Raw genomic sequence first — 17,517 nt, forward strand, 5'->3', positions numbered from 1 at the left:
ATTTTGGACACCTCCCTTTTGATGTCACTGAAGGCAAGAACTAGAGGGAGACTATTGTTTTGATCAAATAGTGAGTGTTCTAGAACTTCTGAACCCAGGCCTTAAGACAACTGGCAGCTTCTGTTTCATTCCTCTTAGAACCCAGCTAGCATGCTGTGAGCAGCTGCAGCACCATGGAGAGGTGACATAGAGGAGAATCAAAATGCACCAGTTGACAGCCCCATTGTGATCCCAGTGGCAGCCAGCACCTACTGCTCACCCTGGGAGTTCACCATTGCACTATCTGCAATGGTGTCTGGAGAGCTGATGTTCCAGTCCAACTGAACCCCTAGATGACTGCAGTCCCAGAAGACAACATGTTGAGCAGGAAAACCACCCAACTGAGCCCAGCCAACCCACGAAATCATGACAAGTAACAAAATAACTGGTCTAAGCCAATAAGTCATAAGTGGGTTTTTACGCAAGTGTAGATAGCTGAAAAACTGGAGGATGGGTGGGTTCCAGGTGGTGGTCACAGCTACAGCTCAGAAGAAAAGGTCTGGCTGGAGAGGCTATAGATTTAGGAGACATTGGCTCATAGAATGTGAAAGCTCTATTGTGGATGAAATCACCTACAACCCTTTTCACACATGCCCAGCACGCCTAGAGCACAGCCAACCCACAGCAGATACCTGCTGAATTAAATTCAACACTGCATATAATGAAAAGCACTAAAAAGTCACTGTTTTCTTGAGGTAAGACAGTCCTTAAGCCTGGAATTCTAATTTCCCCTTGTTCTAAGCATACTTTTATGCTCACCCTCTCTGAATCAAGTGTGTGCTCCAAGCTGCTGCATTTTATCTTCTTTATCCTCCTAAGACAAGTCCTTTTGAGTTTAGACTTGGAATCTGCAAGCATAAACCTGGGTTCAGGGTGATGATTTTTCTACCTGTGCACCTCTCTTCTGAGCCTCAGCTTCCTCATCTATATATAAAGATGAGAATACCTGCTGATTAAATTAGGTAATAAAGGTGAACTCTTGGGCAGCCCTAAGGGGATGCAGCTGTATTATCCATCTTCAGCAGGTCACAGGTACAGCCTCAACCCAGACATCCCATTGGTTCCCTCTATCTGTGGCCTGTTCCTTTTCCCTGTAAGAACCATCTCCCAGGTTGGGGAGCTGGGAAATATCCAGCTTTGTGTTTGAAAAAACTCTGGGAGGACCCAATTTTACAGCCAGCTTGGCCAGCCGCTCGGGTAGAAGGGTGAGCAAGGAGCTAGTAGTCTGGGAAAGTGACTCCTAGAGTGGCAGATATGGTTGGAGCCCAGGTTTGTCCACTAACACAGTGTGACCTCCACAGGCTCCAACACATCTTGGGCCCAGTTGTCCCGTTGTACACAAAGCATTAAGAATGGCCTGAAACAACCCCAAGGCTCCTTCCACCTGGAAGGCTCCGGCTCCTGTTGGGGTGGGGGTCCGGTCACGTGTTGGCGAGAAGGGGGGTGCCGGTTGACGTGGCTCCGGGTCCAGCCTCCTCTGACGTCCTCGCAGCCATCCTCCCTCCCTCCGTCCCCGCCCCTCTGGCGGCGGGAGAGCTGCTGGCTCGCCCGGATCCCGGGAGCTGCCTGGAGGCGGGCCCGGCCCGGGGAAGGTGCACGGCGGCGGGACCCAGCCCAGCTGGGGGAGCGGGCACCATGGTGCTGTCGGTGCCTGTGATCGCGCTGGGCGCCACGCTGGGCACGGCCACCAGCATCCTCGCGCTGTGCGGGGTCACCTGCTTGTGTCGGCACATGCACCCCAAGAAGGGGCTGCTGCCGCGGGACCAGGACCCCGACCCGGAGAAGGCGAAGCCCAGCTTGCTCGGGTCTGCACAACAGGTGAGCGGGGGCGGCGCGCGGGCCCTCCAGAGGAGAGGTGGGGTCGCCGGGCAGCTGCAGAGGGGGAAATGGGGTGGGGGACGGTCATGGATCTTTGCGCGACAAAGCTTGGCGGGGAGGGGGGACAGCAAACGCGCTGGAGGACAGGTAAAGGAGTCAAAAAGGCAGGGAGATAGGGGAGGCTGGGGGATGGGGGAGAGGTGAAGGAGAATTAGGAAGCGGAGGGGGGGTAGGGGGGCTTGTGGGGACTGAGAGAAGAATGGGGGCCAGCAGCGAGCGCTAAAGGGAGGGGACAGGAAAAGGGACCTGGATAAGAATTAGGGCTGGGAAGGGTAAGAAGAGAGGGAGGCTGGGAGGGGAATCGCCAGGGTTAGGGAAGACCCTGAATGGAACCGGAGAATGAGGAACTTGCAGAATGGGGACGAAGACTGGGGTCTGTGAGAGGGAGGGGGATGGTGGTCGTGGAGCCAGGGTAGGGCAAGCCCTGCCAGAGCTGAGAAGAGGTAATGCCTGGAAAGCCAGACGGGAGGTGGCTGCGGTCCCGCAGGAGCTGAGGAGCTAGAGCGGTCTGGAGAGCTGAATCCCCGAGGAGCCTGAAGGACTCTTCCCCACCCCCTAGCAGCTCTGAGCTCCGGTCAGTCAGAGGGGGTTGCTGTGGCCTCCCCCAAAATGTCTCTGCAGATGTCTCTGCAGATGTCCCTGGAGACAGGAGGGCTTTTATCCCATGCTTTTGCTTATGGCCAGAGCTCCTTCGTGCAGGAAATAGCCCGTGCTCCCATTGTAAAGAGCAACAGAAGGGGTCTGGGGAAGCGGTTTGGAAGGATTTCCCTGCATAGGCTGTGACCTCCAGGATGCATTTCCAAAGTGCAGAGTGCAGAATGTTCTCTGGAGAACCAGGAGGCAAAGAGTCTTGCTAGAGTGATTTGAAGGATGGGCCTGGGGCAGGGGCATGACTTGAAGGACCTCCTAAAGACCCTCTAGATCCCTCTAGGTTCCGGGAGTGGCATTAAAATGCTGTGACTCCATCTTCCTTTTTCCAATCAATAATTCAAAAGCTCAGAGGACCCAGTTGTGTGGGGCCTGTGTCAGTCACTGTACAGTGAGAGTGGAAAGGAAATGGCTGCTGTCCTTGAGGCACTTATAATCCAAGAATAGTGACATTGACAGTGGCTAAATAGGAGCCGGCTGCACAGCAGAATGTGGGACTTGGGGCAATCTGGAAATGGGAATATTGGGCTTTCCACTGGCCAGGGGTTGGGAGCCCTTCTCCAGAAGTCGTGGCCGGCCGCCTCTCAACCTTCTTTCCTGCCCAACACACTTGAGGAACTGCCACTCTTCTGCCTTTCAGTGACGTCTCTCCAGGCACCGTCCCCTCCCCTTCCCAGAGAGAACCACTGGGAAAGTAGTTGGTGTAAATGACCTCTAGGGTCTCTTCCAGTGCTTTGTCTTATTGATGACCAGTAGCCCACAGAACAGCTGATCATCTGTTAAAGACAAACCAGGCTGTGTCTCTCCCCTGCTTCAAATCCTCCACAAGTTCTCACTGAGCTTGGAAGAGGTCATAGCAAACCATGACATAGCATACACTCTGTGCCAGGCGCACTGTTCAGAGTGCTTTACACTAATTAGTGCGTTTCTTGACCCAGTGAGGGAGCCATAGAATTATCCTAACTTAAAGATGAGGAAACTGAGGCTTAGAGAAGGTAACCGACTTGCCTAGAACTGCACAACTAGAGAAGTTTTAGAGCCAGACTCTAGCTGAGCTTGTCTGATTCTGGAGGCCACGCTATTAGCCACTCCTCTCCACCCACTCACCTGCTTTGACATGGAAGGTGCCCGCCTCTCCAGCCAAGCTCAGGCCAGTTTCTTTCTTCATCAGCAGTCTGGGCCTCCCTGGATTTATGATTATTCTTTTAAAACACCAAGTCCTTTTCTGCCCCTTCATTTTTCTCTGCCCTTTCATATAAATGACTCCTTCTCATTCTTCAGGTCTTTTTCCATTTAAAGTCTTAGGGAGGATTTTGCCCACTGACACATGAAACAAAACACCCCCTTCCTGTTATCCTCTCCTATACTGTTCTTTCCAAATCCTTCTATGGCATTCTTTACACTAGGATGCAATCTTTCATATTCACTTATTGATGTAATATTTATTCCCAGCACCCACTCAGTGCCTGGAAACTAGTAGGTGTCCAATAAGAAATTGTGAATGAATAAAGTCACCTCACAGACCATCCAGTGGGGATTCTCATCTTCAAATATGGATGCAGTCACCATGTCTTTGTAACCAAGTGTGAGCTAGTAGGGGCACAGTAAATATTTGTTGATACATGATACCTGCCCATCCACATCCCCTTATCTGGTTCCCTCAGTGACAAAGATGTGGGCAACTTGGGGCTGAATTTATGGGTGTGAATGTGTTGAACCTGAGATCTCACAATGACTTGGTTGCCATTCTTCTCAGATTCATTCAGCCACTGGCCCAGATGCAGTAAATTGAGAAAAGACAACCAATTGACATTTCAAAGCAAGTAAAGAAGGTGGCGTTAGGGGTGGCAGATTACAGGAGGGTGATGTACTTGGCACCTGTTGACGAGGAGGGCAAGAGCCAGGGAAGCTCTCTGAGGATGTTCCTTGAGGAAAGAAGATATGGGGGCTGGAAAATAGGGGTCTAGATTACTGTAATCCCAACAGAGGTGTCCAAGGTCTAATAGCCAGTGTCTCTGTAACTTGTAAGTTGTGGCTGCTGGAAAAATTCTTTGGATTTGGAGGCCATTCCTAGAAATCTGATTTCTGACCCTGAATGGCTGGATGAAGTTGAAAGTTTGTAGTGATTTTGAAAAGAAATTTGGAGTTTTCCCAGGGGTTTTGTTTATTTTTTACATGGGGTCTGACTCCATCACCCAGGCTGGAGTGCAGTGGTGTGATCAAGGCTCACTGAAGTCTCAACTTTCTGGGCTCAGGTGATCCTCCCACCTCAGCCTCCCATGTAGCTGGGAATACAGGCACGTGCCACCATGCCTGGCTAATTTCTTTGTATGTTTTGTAGAGACAAGGTCTCACCATGTTGCCTAGGCTGGTCTCAAACTCCTGGGTTCAAGCAATTTGCCTGCCTCAGCCTCTCAAACTATTAGGATTACAGGCATGAAGCACTGTGCTTGGCCCCCAGGGGTTCTTATTCTGGGTCCACAAACCTATGTCTGTAGATAGCGTTAAAAGGTTCATGGTCTTGGATAGGAAAAAAAATGACATCATTATTTTCACTTACCTCTAACTGAAACAGTATTTTCTGTAAGTAGAAATAGCAGTGAGAACCATAGTGTATCATCCATACCTGTGACTTTGTCCCCAAGGGAAATCACAGATACCTTGGTTGTACATTACAGCTGTTGCAGATGGTTCACATTAGATTTACGCTCATCTCTCATTCTAAATTATGGTATTTATTAAATCTCCTCCTAGACTCTGTTATTTAATGAATTAATAAAGAAGCAAACATATAGCTACTTCACAATTTGGTTTTATTAGGCAGTCCTTTGCAGCCCTGTGTCTTTTATTTTCTGCTTTTTCCAGCAATTCAGAGGAAGTGTCCCTAGGCAGCCCTCGGCCATGCATATCCTCTCATGCTTCCAGCTGGTTTCAAGTCACAGTTCTTTGCTTTTCTGAAATACACACTCTGGATCCTTTATCCTGCCTTCTTAGACAGTGCCTCACTCTCACTCATGTGCTACCCTTCCGGGCATGCAAGGAATTCAGTTTTACTATGCCACCCACTCCTGGCCTGGCAGGTCACCTGGGACCTCTCTGTCATCAGCCTAGCTCTAGAGGCTTGATCATTAGGCAGTGACCTGGCAGCTTGAGCAAGGAGACAGAGCCAGGGGGCAAAGCGAGAATATTGGTTTCTCCTTCACCATTACTTCTGAATCTATTAGTGAGCAGTGGCCAGACCCATGGGTTCCTGCCTCTGAATTTCCTCATCACCCTTGTCCACACAGGCTGCCACTCAGCCCACTTCTGGGTCCTTTCATAGGAAGTCCTCCTTTCACCCAACCTAAAGAACTTGGGAGCAAGCAAGGAGAACTGCTCTTTTCCCCTTGCCCCATGGCTCAGTCCTGTACCCCTACCACTTGGCAGGCACACGCGTCCTGTTTTCGGGAAGCCTTCCTTTTTGTGGCCTAGTTTTCTCCCAACATGATGCCTACCTTGCTGTGCACTTAAGTGAATCTTTTCAAATGCCAGAGAGGTCCCCTGGGTGACCCCAGTGCTGTCCCTTTGAAGCTAACACGTGGCCAAAGGCTTTATTGAAATTGCTTGGCCCTCAGCAGGAGTTCCCACACCTTTTTTTTTTTTTTTTTTGAGATGGAGTCTCACTCTGTCGCCCAGGCTGGAGTACAGTGGCATGATCTCAGCTCACTGCAACCTTTACCTCCTGGGCTCAAGCGATTCTCCTGCCTCAGCCTCCTGAGCAGCTGAGATTATAGGTGTGCGCCACAATGCCTGGCAAATTTTTTGTATTTTTAGCAGAGGCGAGGCTTTGCCATATTGGTTAGGCTGGTCTCGAATTCCTGAGCTCATGTAATCTGCCCACCTCGGCCTCCCAAAGTGCTGGGGTTACAGGTGTAAGCCACTGCGTCTGGTCCCCAGGTCCCTTCTATCCATGTCCCCAGTCACCCACTGTCACATGTGACCAAACTCTACAATTCCATCCTCTTTCCAGCAGAGTCAGGATCACTGAAGTGGCTTTCAGTGGAACCCTAGTAGATTAGTTCTAAGGTTTTACAAAATAATATAAATAAGTGTTGACTTTCTTTCTTTCTTTCCTTTTTCTTTCTTTTCTTTTCTTTTCTTTTTTTCTTTTTGAGACAGAGTCTTGCTCTGTTGTCCAGAATGGAGTGCAATGGTGCAATCTCGGCTCACTGCAACCTCTGCCTCCTGGGTTCAGCAATTCTCTTGCTTCAGCCTTCCAAGTTGCTGCGATTACAGGCGCCCACCACCACGCCTGGCTAATCTTTTGTATTTTTAGTAGAGATGGGGTTTCACCATGTTGGCCAGGCTGGTCTCGAACTCCTGACCTCAGGTGATCCACCCACCTCGGCCTCTCAAAGTGCTAGGGTTACAGGCGTGAGCCACCACTCCCAGCCTGAATTTCTATCAAACAATATATGTGTGGTGGAGTCTTCTCCTTAAGATCAGATAATTTTTCCTTAATTTTCCTTGTATTCTTGACAATGTCTGGTATGATGCTGAGCACATGGCAGTGTTTTGAATTAAATCATTATCTTGTAACCTAACACTGAATAAGAGAGGGAAGACACAAAGGAGTACATACTGTTAGGGCTCCATTGACACAGGATTTGAAGCCAGCGCAGTTTATTTATGGTGTTACCCCGGGGCACAGGAAATTACTGCAGCTGGGTGGGAGAGCTTCTGGGCTTTTGTTCATGCTCTGCCTCTTGACGTGGGTCCTGGTTACAGAGGTGTGTTTACTTTGTGAAGATGCATCCAGCTCTACATTTATGATTTATGTACTTTTCTGCCTGCAGTTATACATCAGTAAAGTTTTTATTAAAAAGTGTCATATTGTGACATGTTTGTGAACATTAATTGAGTACCAGGCCAGTATTTTTATTGCCAGGAGGACTTTGGGGCCATAGTCAAGAGACATGAGCCTCCTTTTTGTGGTTTTTTTATAAACTGCTTCTTTGGCCCTGGTTGCTTTCTGCTGTTTCTCCCATGGCCACCTCCTTTGTGCTGCATAAAGGATTCCCCCTTGGGATTGGGACCTTAAGACCATCAGTGTAGCCCTATTAGGCCTCCCACCTCTTCTCCTCCTCCTTAGTCCTCTAAAGCAACACCTTCTCTGATTGGTTGTTTCAATTCACACATATAAGAGTGAGGATGGACAGATGCTGCATTTCATTAGTTAAATAGTTCATTCATCAAAGATTAATGAGCACATGCTAGGCCTTGGGATATGGCAATGGAAAGACAGATATACGCTCTTCTAGATAAATGGGGAGACAGACAATAAAACAAGCAATTGCCATGATCGGGGAAGCACAAGGTGCCATGGGAAACCCGGGGTGGGGGGTATTATTCCCCCCTTCAGCCTAAAATAGAGCTTTCTGCAGTGCAGGTTGGTTGTTCTTCTGAACTCTCCCCTGTACCTTAATGATGCTAGGATGCCCCATGTATTGCTAACCCCACTCCTGGAACTGATTCAACTCTGGAAGGCTGTAAGGTCTGACCTCCATGGATTCTCAGACTGTTAAAGGACTCATTTTCTAGCTTACTATTAGCTGAAAATAGTAATAGCTGAAAATACTCTTGCCTGGTGAACTCACCCATTCGTATAAACCACCACCACCACAACAAAGTATTTCCATAGAGTAATAAATAACAATGATAGAATAACTAACATTTATCAAGTTCTTTATATGTTCCAGTCACTGTTCTAAGCATTTTAACCATATTAAAATGTTTTTTGAGACAGAGTCTCACTTTGCCACCCAGACTGGAGTGTAGTGGCATGGTCATGGCTCACTGCTGCTTTGATCTTCTGAGCTCAAGTGATCTTCCCACCTCAGCCTCCCAAGTAGCTGGGAATACAGTCATGTGCCACCATACCTGGCTAATTTCTTTTAAATTTATTTTTTTAGAGAGGAGTTCTCACTATGTTGCCCAGGCTGTTCTTGCACTCCTGGGCTCAGGCCATCCTCCTGACTTGGACTCCTAAAGTGCTAGAATTACAGGTGCGATCCACTGCACCTGGCCATAACCATATTAATTTTAATTATCACAATAACCCTATGAAATATACATAAGTTTTATTTTTCATTTTAGAGAAGAAAAGTAAAACACAGAAAGCTTAAGTACGTATTCAGTGGGAGAGCTGGGAATCAAATTTACAAAATTTGGCTTCAGCGTGCACACTTTTGACTACTATGCTGGATATTAGCAGAAAAAAAGTAGTCAAAATTTTATTCGAGCCATTGTGTTTCCCCAGATACGGCATAAAAGTGTCTATAAATACGCATCTTTGAGGGTCAACTTCAGAAACCTTTCCCAGTGCTTTGGATTGCTTTGCTGCCGCCATCACACTTCAGGCACTGGGTGCAGCCCAGGGCCCTCCACATAGATTTTACACAGTAAACATGTTTGGGCTGGTTGCTTAGCAACGTGGAAGACAGTATGAATTTTTCATCAAGAAATTAGCATAGATTCTTTCAGGGAGAAGAGCACAGACCCGCTGGAAATACTCTTCAAAGCACTCACATGTGGACCCCTAAGCCTGTGTCCCTCAGTCTTTTTTCCAGTGACAGATCTGACCTGTCCCATCTCCCTTCCTCCCCTAGTTCCTTGTTTGGGTACAGTTTGTAGATAATTCAGATACATGGCTCTTCTCTTCATGGAATTGACAATTCACTAGCACCTTTTGTTAATTCCAAGAGAAAACAGTGCTGCATCCTTTCCAGATTTTCAGATACTAGCCAAGTTATGAGGAGGTACCTGGGGCATAGGAGGAGGGATAGAGAGGCCTTTGGGTCATGATGAAGGAAACACCTGAAAGACAAACCAAAAGGGGTCCAAGCAAAGGCAGAAGGAAGAGAAGAGACCAGCAGGAGAGGGAAGCATCAGACCCAGAAGATAAAGAGGAGAAAAAATAAGACACAACCATTCCAGGATCAAAGACCTACGAGAGCAATCCGAGTATGTGGAGACAGTCCCTTTGTTGTCCACACTGACCTACAATCTCCCAATAACCAGCAGCAGTTCACCTCCTGCTTCCACCTTCTTCTTACTGTATTCAGTACTCCCAGAGCTTATTTCTTGCTAAGAAACAATGGGAAAGTCTGCTCTGAGGATGGAGAACAGCTTCATAGAAACAAGTTTTAAGAACTAAGAGATTCTATACGTATGTATCAGAATCAACACACATGTACACAAAGGGCTCCCTATAACTTATTTGATAAGAAATAATGGAACTAATACAGTTATAAAGGAAAACAGGTGAAAAAGGTGTGTTCCTCCCTCTTTTTCTTCCTTGGTTGTGTTTATTAAGCAACTATGTGCCAGGTGCTGTGCTGGGAGGTGAGAATACAGTGGTAACTCCCCTCTTCCCAATGACACAGTGACCCATCTTCAGCCCTCACAAAACTTATGGTATAATAGGTAAAACCAGAGTTTATAGAAGAAGAGGGAAAATAAATGAAAATGTGTGCTGGTGGTAGATGACCTCAACAGAAGGTTCTGGTGCTTTGTAAGTGAAAGATGAAGAGCTTTTACGAGAGCACCTTACAAGATGAAAGCTTTCCTAGAGAGTGATGGCCAAACTGAGAGCTACAGTGGGAGAAGATCTTAACCAGGGCAAAAGGGAAGGATGTTGGGGGCTCCACACAGAGAAATGAGCCTGTGCAAAGGTCCTGTGGCAGGAGGAAGCCTAACATTTACGAGAGCCTGGGGAAAAGCCAGTGTGGCTGAAGAGCAGAGAGCAAGGGAGACCCTAGTCAACAATGAAGCTGGGGAAATAGGCAGGGGCCTGGATGAGCAGGGCATTGGAGACCATGGACAAATTCATTTATTCATGAATTCGTTCATGCATGCATAAATCAAACATTTATTAATGTCTCCAGGAGGGGCATTGAGCTATGTACTGATAATGTGAAGGTTACCATTATTTTCAAAGCTTTTTTTATTCAGGTGAAATTCACACGATATTAATCACTTTAAAGTGTAGGATCAATGCCATTTAGTACATTCACATTGTTGTGCAGCCACTACCTCCACCTAGTTCTAAAACATTTTCCTCACCTCAGAAGAAAACCCTTCATCCTTCAAATAATCACTATTCCTCTCTCCTCCAATCTGTTTTCTGTCTTTATGGATTTGCTTATTCTGGACACTTCATATAAATAAAATCATATGATATGTGATCTTTTTTGGCTTCTTTCACTTAGCATCATGTTTTCAAGGTTCATCCATATCATAGCATGTATTAGTACTTTATTTCTTTTTATGGCTGAAAAATATTCTGTTGTATGGACACACGTAATTTTGTTTATCCATTCACCCGTTGATGGACATTTGGATTGATTCTACCTTTTGGCCATTGTGAATAGTGCTGCTAAGTACATTCCTGTACAAATATTTCAGTACCTGTTTTCAATTCTTTCAAGTATATACCTAGGAGTGGGATTGCTGGGTCATATGGTAATTCTATATTTAACATTTTGAGGAACCGCTAAACTGCTTTCCACAGCAACTGCACCATTTTAATCTCCACCAGCAATGTATGACAGTTCTCATTTCTCCACCTCCTTGCCAGCAGTTGGTATTCTTTATTTTATTTATTTATTTTTTAAAGTCATCCTAGTGGATGCTAAGTAGTATCTCTTTGTGGTATTTTCTGAGCTTTTAACATCTAAAAGAAAAACCCAAATTCTCACTTTTACAATATTCATCAGTAGCTGGCAAGTGTTTTTTTAAAAAATTGTATTATACTTTAAGTTCTGGGATACATGTGCAGAACGTGCAGGTTTGTTACATAGATATGCATGCGCCGTGATGGTTTGCTGCACCCATCAACCTGTCATCTACATTGGGTATTTCTCCTAATGCTATCCCTCCCCTAGCCCCCCACCCTTCTGACAGGCTTCGGTGTATAATGTTCCCCTTCTTGTGTCCATGTATTTTCATTGTTCAACTCCCACTTATGAGAGAGAACATGTGGTGTTTGGTTTTCTGTTCCTGTGTTAGTTTGCTGAGAATGATGGTTTCCAGCTTCATCCATGTCCCTGCAAAGGACATGAACTCATCCTTTTTTATGGCTGCATAGTATTCCATGGTGTATATGTGCCACATTTTCTTTATCCAGTCTATCATTGCTGGGCATTTGAGTTATTCCAAGTCTTTACTATTGTGAACAGTGCTACAACAAATATACCTGTGCATGTGTCTTTATAGTAGAATGATTTATAATCCTTTGGGTATATATCCAAAATCACAGTAGCTGGCAAGTTTTTAACAAATATTTGCTGTCTGTATTGAGCGACCATTAAAATGAGTCCACATGGGCAACCCGTAAAAACATTTCATTGTTCATGAGTCTCGTGAGAAAAATAGAGTGTGTGTGCAGTAGTCCTGGCTGCCCTGTTCTTCCAGCAAGTTTGCACCTGCTGCTCTGTCTGTCAAATATGTTATTATTCTCATCTTTCCCATTCTGTTGTTCCCCCAAGCTTTAGTCCCCCATGGGTCTCACTCAAATTCACGCTGATACCTGGGCCCTGCAAACCCCGTCTAATTGAGGCAGTATTTAGTGTCTTTTAACATTTCCTTATGTATCAACACTGCCAGGCCAGTGCGATGCCTGGAGGAGCCTTGCCCCTCTCCAGGGCCAGTTGCTGCCCACACAACAAACCTTCAGGAGGCGTTCAATGGGTCCCAATTCATTAGATGAAGGATGCTTTAATTGCCTTATGTTATAGAAAAGTCCCGGGAGAATTTTACACACTGCTTAAGAATGGTACAGTGCTATTTGGGGAAGCTGATTGTGGTTTTGGGGTGGACCTGGAATGCGTTATAATTTTTCCCATTAAAATAATGGAGAACCAGTGCCTGCTTTCTGAAATCTGCTAATCAGCATGTTTTTAGGAACAGATCAGAGTCAAATAATGAGGAGGAGCTGTATATATGAATATGAATGAAAACAAGCATAAACGGGAGGGGGTCCTGTGAGAATTCTGTGAAATTGAGTCAGTCCATCTGGCATAGACCTTAGAGTATTTTGACGTATTTCATTGATTCCTCTCCCTGCCCCCACCTCCACTCATTAAGTCAAAGACATGCTTTTCCCTCATGGAAAGTTGAGCAGGACTTAGCGTATAGCAAAGAGAAATGAGGAGACATGTTGAATGACTAAATACATTGATGAATGGATGGGTAGACAAATGAGAAGGCAAGGATCCATGGGGCTGACACCTCTGCTTGTAGCCAAAATAAAAACCACAGGCACAGAGAAGCAGGAGAGGATGCTGAGTTCACCGAAGGATCTCTGTGCTTGCCTTTCGTGACATATCAAGAAATCAATACCAGCAGGAAGCATGTGGCAGCTTCACTTTGTACAGGTTTCTCTCCCTTCAGGTCTCTGTTCATCTGGCTAACGTTAGAGAGAGTTTTTAAAATCTTCAGCTGCCAGGCCAATGAGGTAATACCCAGGGAGACGTTTTATTTGGAAGAGCATTATAAACCACACAGGTTGGACTTGCTGGTAAGAACGGCACGAGGTAAAGGCTGTAGTTTATTGAGGCAGGATTGCAAAGACTTTGCTTTTCAAATAGAGTTAAGAAGGATGTTTTGGAAAAGATGGTGTTTGAAGATGCAGATAAGGTTGGGTAAAAGCAGTTTGGTAGGGCAACTAGAAGAGTTGATTGAAACAGCTGCGCATGTAGAATATCTTCTGTTAGCTTTAAGCTTATTCTGCATTTCTGAATCCCCCCTGCACTCCACTTCTCAGAGCATATCGCCAAGCATCTTAAAATACACTTTCATTTCCAGCAGTCACTTCACATAGAGGAAAGGAGAAGATACCAGAGAGAAATACAGTGAAGGCAGTGATGTGACATGAAGAGAAAATATTCGCATGATTTGGAGGGCTTCTTTGCACATTCTTTGCAAGTGCGTCATCTAATGATCTCGTCTCTTACTAACAAATGGAGCAGATTCTTTAAGTGGCAACATGACTATCACCCTTTGCACAACAGCCTCCATACAAAACACGTAGAGACAAAGAACAGAAAGGAATGAATGCGAGGTTAGGTGCCTAGCCTAATCCCACCATGTTGTAGCCTTGCATTTGATTTTGGGTACCCACTGGAATTAATTTTAGGTAACAATCTTTGAGACCACTCAAAAGAAAAAATTAACTCAGAATGAAAATGTTCATTTTTATAATCAAGATGCTGAGCTAAAATAGGAATCAAATGAGACTCAAAAACCTGAATTTGAATTCAGACTCCACCATTTCCTAGCCAAATCACCACGGCCATTCTGAATCCCACTTTACTCATTCATGAAACAGGGATTCTACAAGGTTCTCTAAGGTCATATGGAAGAATGAATAAGATGACATGTATGAAAGCACCCAACGGATTCAGCACCTGCCGTTGCTCAAAGGATATTTTTAAGAATCTGTGGATTATTTTCTTATTTATCCTTTACCAAAGCAATGACTTGTCTACTCACCATGCGGGAAAGGAAAAATTCATCAAGAATATTCCAGATGTGATAAATGAAATGTGTCTGTTAGAATGAAAAGGGGAACATGAACATTCCATTTCTAGGATGATTATTCATTCAACAACTATATCTTGCATACCTGCTATGTGCAAGGGACTGAGTTAGCCCTTGGGACAGTGCAGTGACAAGGCAGAACCTGTCCCTGACCTCATGCAGTTAATATTCTAGAGGGAGAGATGTTCATCACACAGTCATACACAGAACATAGTGAGTGCTGGGCTGGAAGTTATTTCCTTGTGCCTCCAGAACCCTCTGAATGCTCCCCTCTCAACCCCAAACCTAGTTCTTCCCCACCCCCTGCTCCAAGCCTATCCCTGTTTTCTCCCCCTCCACACCCTGGCCCCAGGAGGCCCCCACCTATTGGCTGCATTGACCAACTCCTCTGCCTTTGCATCAGGTGGAGTTGGCCCAAAGGAGATCTGAGGACAAGAGGAGTGTGAGGGGCCTTCATCACCCCTGCCCCCTCCCTGCTAGGTGCCCAGGGGTTGGCTACATCCTCAGCTGAAGGGGTCAGATCCTGCCAGGCTGCTGTTTCCCTTCAGCACCCTGTCCTGTTTCCAGTGACCTCTCCTGATTCTTGCCCCTTCAGGCCTAGGGATGTTAACAGTGCCCAGCTCTCCCAGCCCCTGCATACTCGCCACTCCTTGTTGCTTTCCTTAACCCTCCATACATTTGTAAATATCTGCTTTATGAAAATCTCCTCAATTACCCAGTTATAATGTGCCATCTATTCCTGCAAAAACCCTTATTGATAGCATACTCAAACTATGTTAGCTATTATTACCAACCCTAATGATTAATAGTAATAAAGGAAGAGTCTGTGAGGCAGAGGAAGTATGCCAATGAAATTGGCAAAACTCAGGACCAACAGTGATAACACCTTTATTTGCACAAGGTTCTATTGTTTAGAAGCCACTTTCATTTTCCCATTTGGTTCAGCATCTAGCCTGATGCTTTGTGCATCTTGAAGCCTTTAATATATGCTTGCCAAACAGACACACCTGTGGGTAGGAAGCTTTGGGGCTATTATTCTCATTTCAAAAAGCTTGGAGTGAGCTGAGGAAAAATAGTTCTCATTTATAGTAATTTGGAGCCAGGTACTCTGATGTCACTGACCTTCCACGATCAGATCATATTTTGGGACATTTTGTAGACTGTTTGATTGTCAGCTCTTGTAATACAGAAGGAAATCTATTAGGTTTGCATCTCATTTAAAAGAAGGAAGAACTAGATCTATGGATGATACTGACTGGCTTTGAATCTGCCAAAATGTCAGCTGCAGGAAGAATGTTAGAAGCAGCACATTAATGGCCATCCCTTGAAATGCATCTCCTGACTAGTCATGAAATTCACACAGAAGAATCAATTTGTTGCCCAAACATGGCAGAGACTGCAGACATCCATGACACACAGTGGTTCTGCTTCTTTCTTTCTTTCTTTCTTTCTTTCTTTCTTTCTTTCTTTCTTTCTTTCTTTCTTTCTTTCTTTTTCTTTCTTTCTTTCTTTCTGTCTCTCTCTCTCTCTCTTTCTTTCTTTCTTTCTCTCTTTCTTTTTCTTGTTATACTTTAAGTTCTGGGATACATGTGCAGGACATGCAGGTTTGTTACATAGGTGTACACATGCCACAGTGGTTTGCTGCACCCATCAACCCATCATCTGCATTAGATATTTCTCCTGATGCTGTCCCTCCCCAACCACCCCACCTCCAACAGGCCCTGGTGTGTTCCCCTCCCTGTGTCCACGTGTTCTCATTGTTCAACTTCCACTTATGGGTGACAACATGCAGTGTTTGGTTTTCTTTTGTTGTGTTAGTTTGCTGAGAATGATGGTTCTCAGCTTCATCCATGTCCCTGCAAAGGACATGATCTCATTCCTTTTTTATGGCTGCATAGTATTCCATGGTGTACATGTGCCACATATTCTTTATTCAGTCTATCATTCATGGGTATTTGGGTTGGTTCCAAGTCTTTGCTATTGTGAACAGCACTGCAATAAACATACGTGTGCGTGTGTCTTTTTTGGAAAGGGAGGCCTGAGAAGTTATAGTTGAAGTGTATTTTTCTTGAGGCAGCTCTCACTTTTGGATTCCTCCCTTTCCCCAGCACACGGTTCCCCCAAACTGGGTTACCTTCACTGTGTCCCTGTGTCTCCAGCTGGTTTTCTCACTTAGTTTCCTCCACGTCTGTCCATCCCTCCTGTATGTACCTGCTGGTTTGATTTACTGAAAACACAGTTTTGCTCATGTCATTCTCCTACTCACAAACTGTCGAAGGTTCTCCATTGTTTATAAGATAGAATTCAAGATCTTTTGCTTGGCATTCAAGGCCCTTTATGACCTGGCCTCACCATTGCTTTCCAACTCCATTTCTCCAACCCCAGCCTTCCTCTCCAGCTGACTCACCATGTCCTAAGCATGCTCCCCTTTGGATGCACACTGCTGCTGTCCTCCCTATTTCAGAAGCCTCTCTCTCTCTCTTTCATTGTTAGTCATCCCTGAATGCTGCATTGAAGCCCCTCCTCCAGGAAGCCATCTCTGATCACATCAACAATGAAGAGTTCCTCCTTAGGTCTTATGTAGCCTACAGTCCAGGTATTTAGCTTTTTAAGACTGCCTTCTATTTTTATCTATCTTTTCATAAGTTTGAATCAGGAATAGCAAATGTCTTTCATCTTCCATATCAATTCCTATTAATGGATAGTAGCTTCCTGGAGCCCGAAGCTGAACAAACACCCTGTGTCTGAACTCAGCAGGAAAGAATGCTTCAATCAATTAGCCGAATCTGCCATGAGCGTAGGGTAGGAGAATTGTAGCATAAGCACCTCGTATTTCCCCTTTATGGAATATCTCGTCTCTACCAGGGGATGGTAAACTTTCTGAGGGCAGGGACTTATTCACTTACTCATGTATCTCCCATGGTGTGTAGGGTGGGTGAACAGATGATTGGCAGGCAACAAGTCTGTTCTGATTTCTGTTTGACAGCAATATAATGTGGAGCGGTTTGACTTAAAACCAAAACATAAGGAGAATCTAGTTAAAACAGCCTCTGTCTTGGTTTTGAAGTTGTACTTTACAACTCGGCTGTTTTTAAACTTCTGGGTTAGAGACTGATGTGCTTTTCAAGTATCTGCATATAAGTGGATGGATGTCTTAGATTAGCGGTTCCCTGCACTTTTTTTCTACACTGCATCACCTCTAATGGGTGATATTCATATGGGTTTGATGGTTCTGTAGATTTATCTCCTTTCTCTTCCGCTAAGAAAAGCTTATCAGAATGCAAAAGTGTGAAAGAGGTCTTATTATAAGGATAACCTTGAATATATGTTAATCAATTTTTAAATGGGTACAAACTCAAATTTTTGCACTTT

General features: G+C 45.2%; 1 protein-coding gene across 2 annotated transcripts in view; it reads left to right on the plus strand.

Annotated features, from left to right (window-relative positions):
• The first annotated feature begins 325 nt into the window (after positions 1-325).
• The window catches only part of SYT13 (synaptotagmin 13), a 45,974-nt gene continuing 28,782 nt past the window's right edge, over positions 326-17,517 (plus strand). Inside the window, exon 1 of one of the 2 annotated variants that reach the window (XM_009186238.4) lies at positions 326-734. Coding sequence is in view for 1 of the 2 variants with exons in the window: in XM_003909988.4 (XP_003910037.1) it covers positions 1,675-1,857 (183 nt within the window). In the remaining variant the exon portion in view is untranslated. Of the gene's footprint in view, positions 735-1,553; positions 1,858-17,517 lie in introns of those variants that run through there. The other variant, XM_003909988.4, reaches the window with a different exon arrangement.

The sequence above is a fragment of the Papio anubis genome, chromosome 12, assembly GCF_008728515.1.
Source record: "Papio anubis isolate 15944 chromosome 12, Panubis1.0, whole genome shotgun sequence".
NCBI lineage: Eukaryota > Metazoa > Chordata > Mammalia > Primates > Cercopithecidae > Papio > Papio anubis.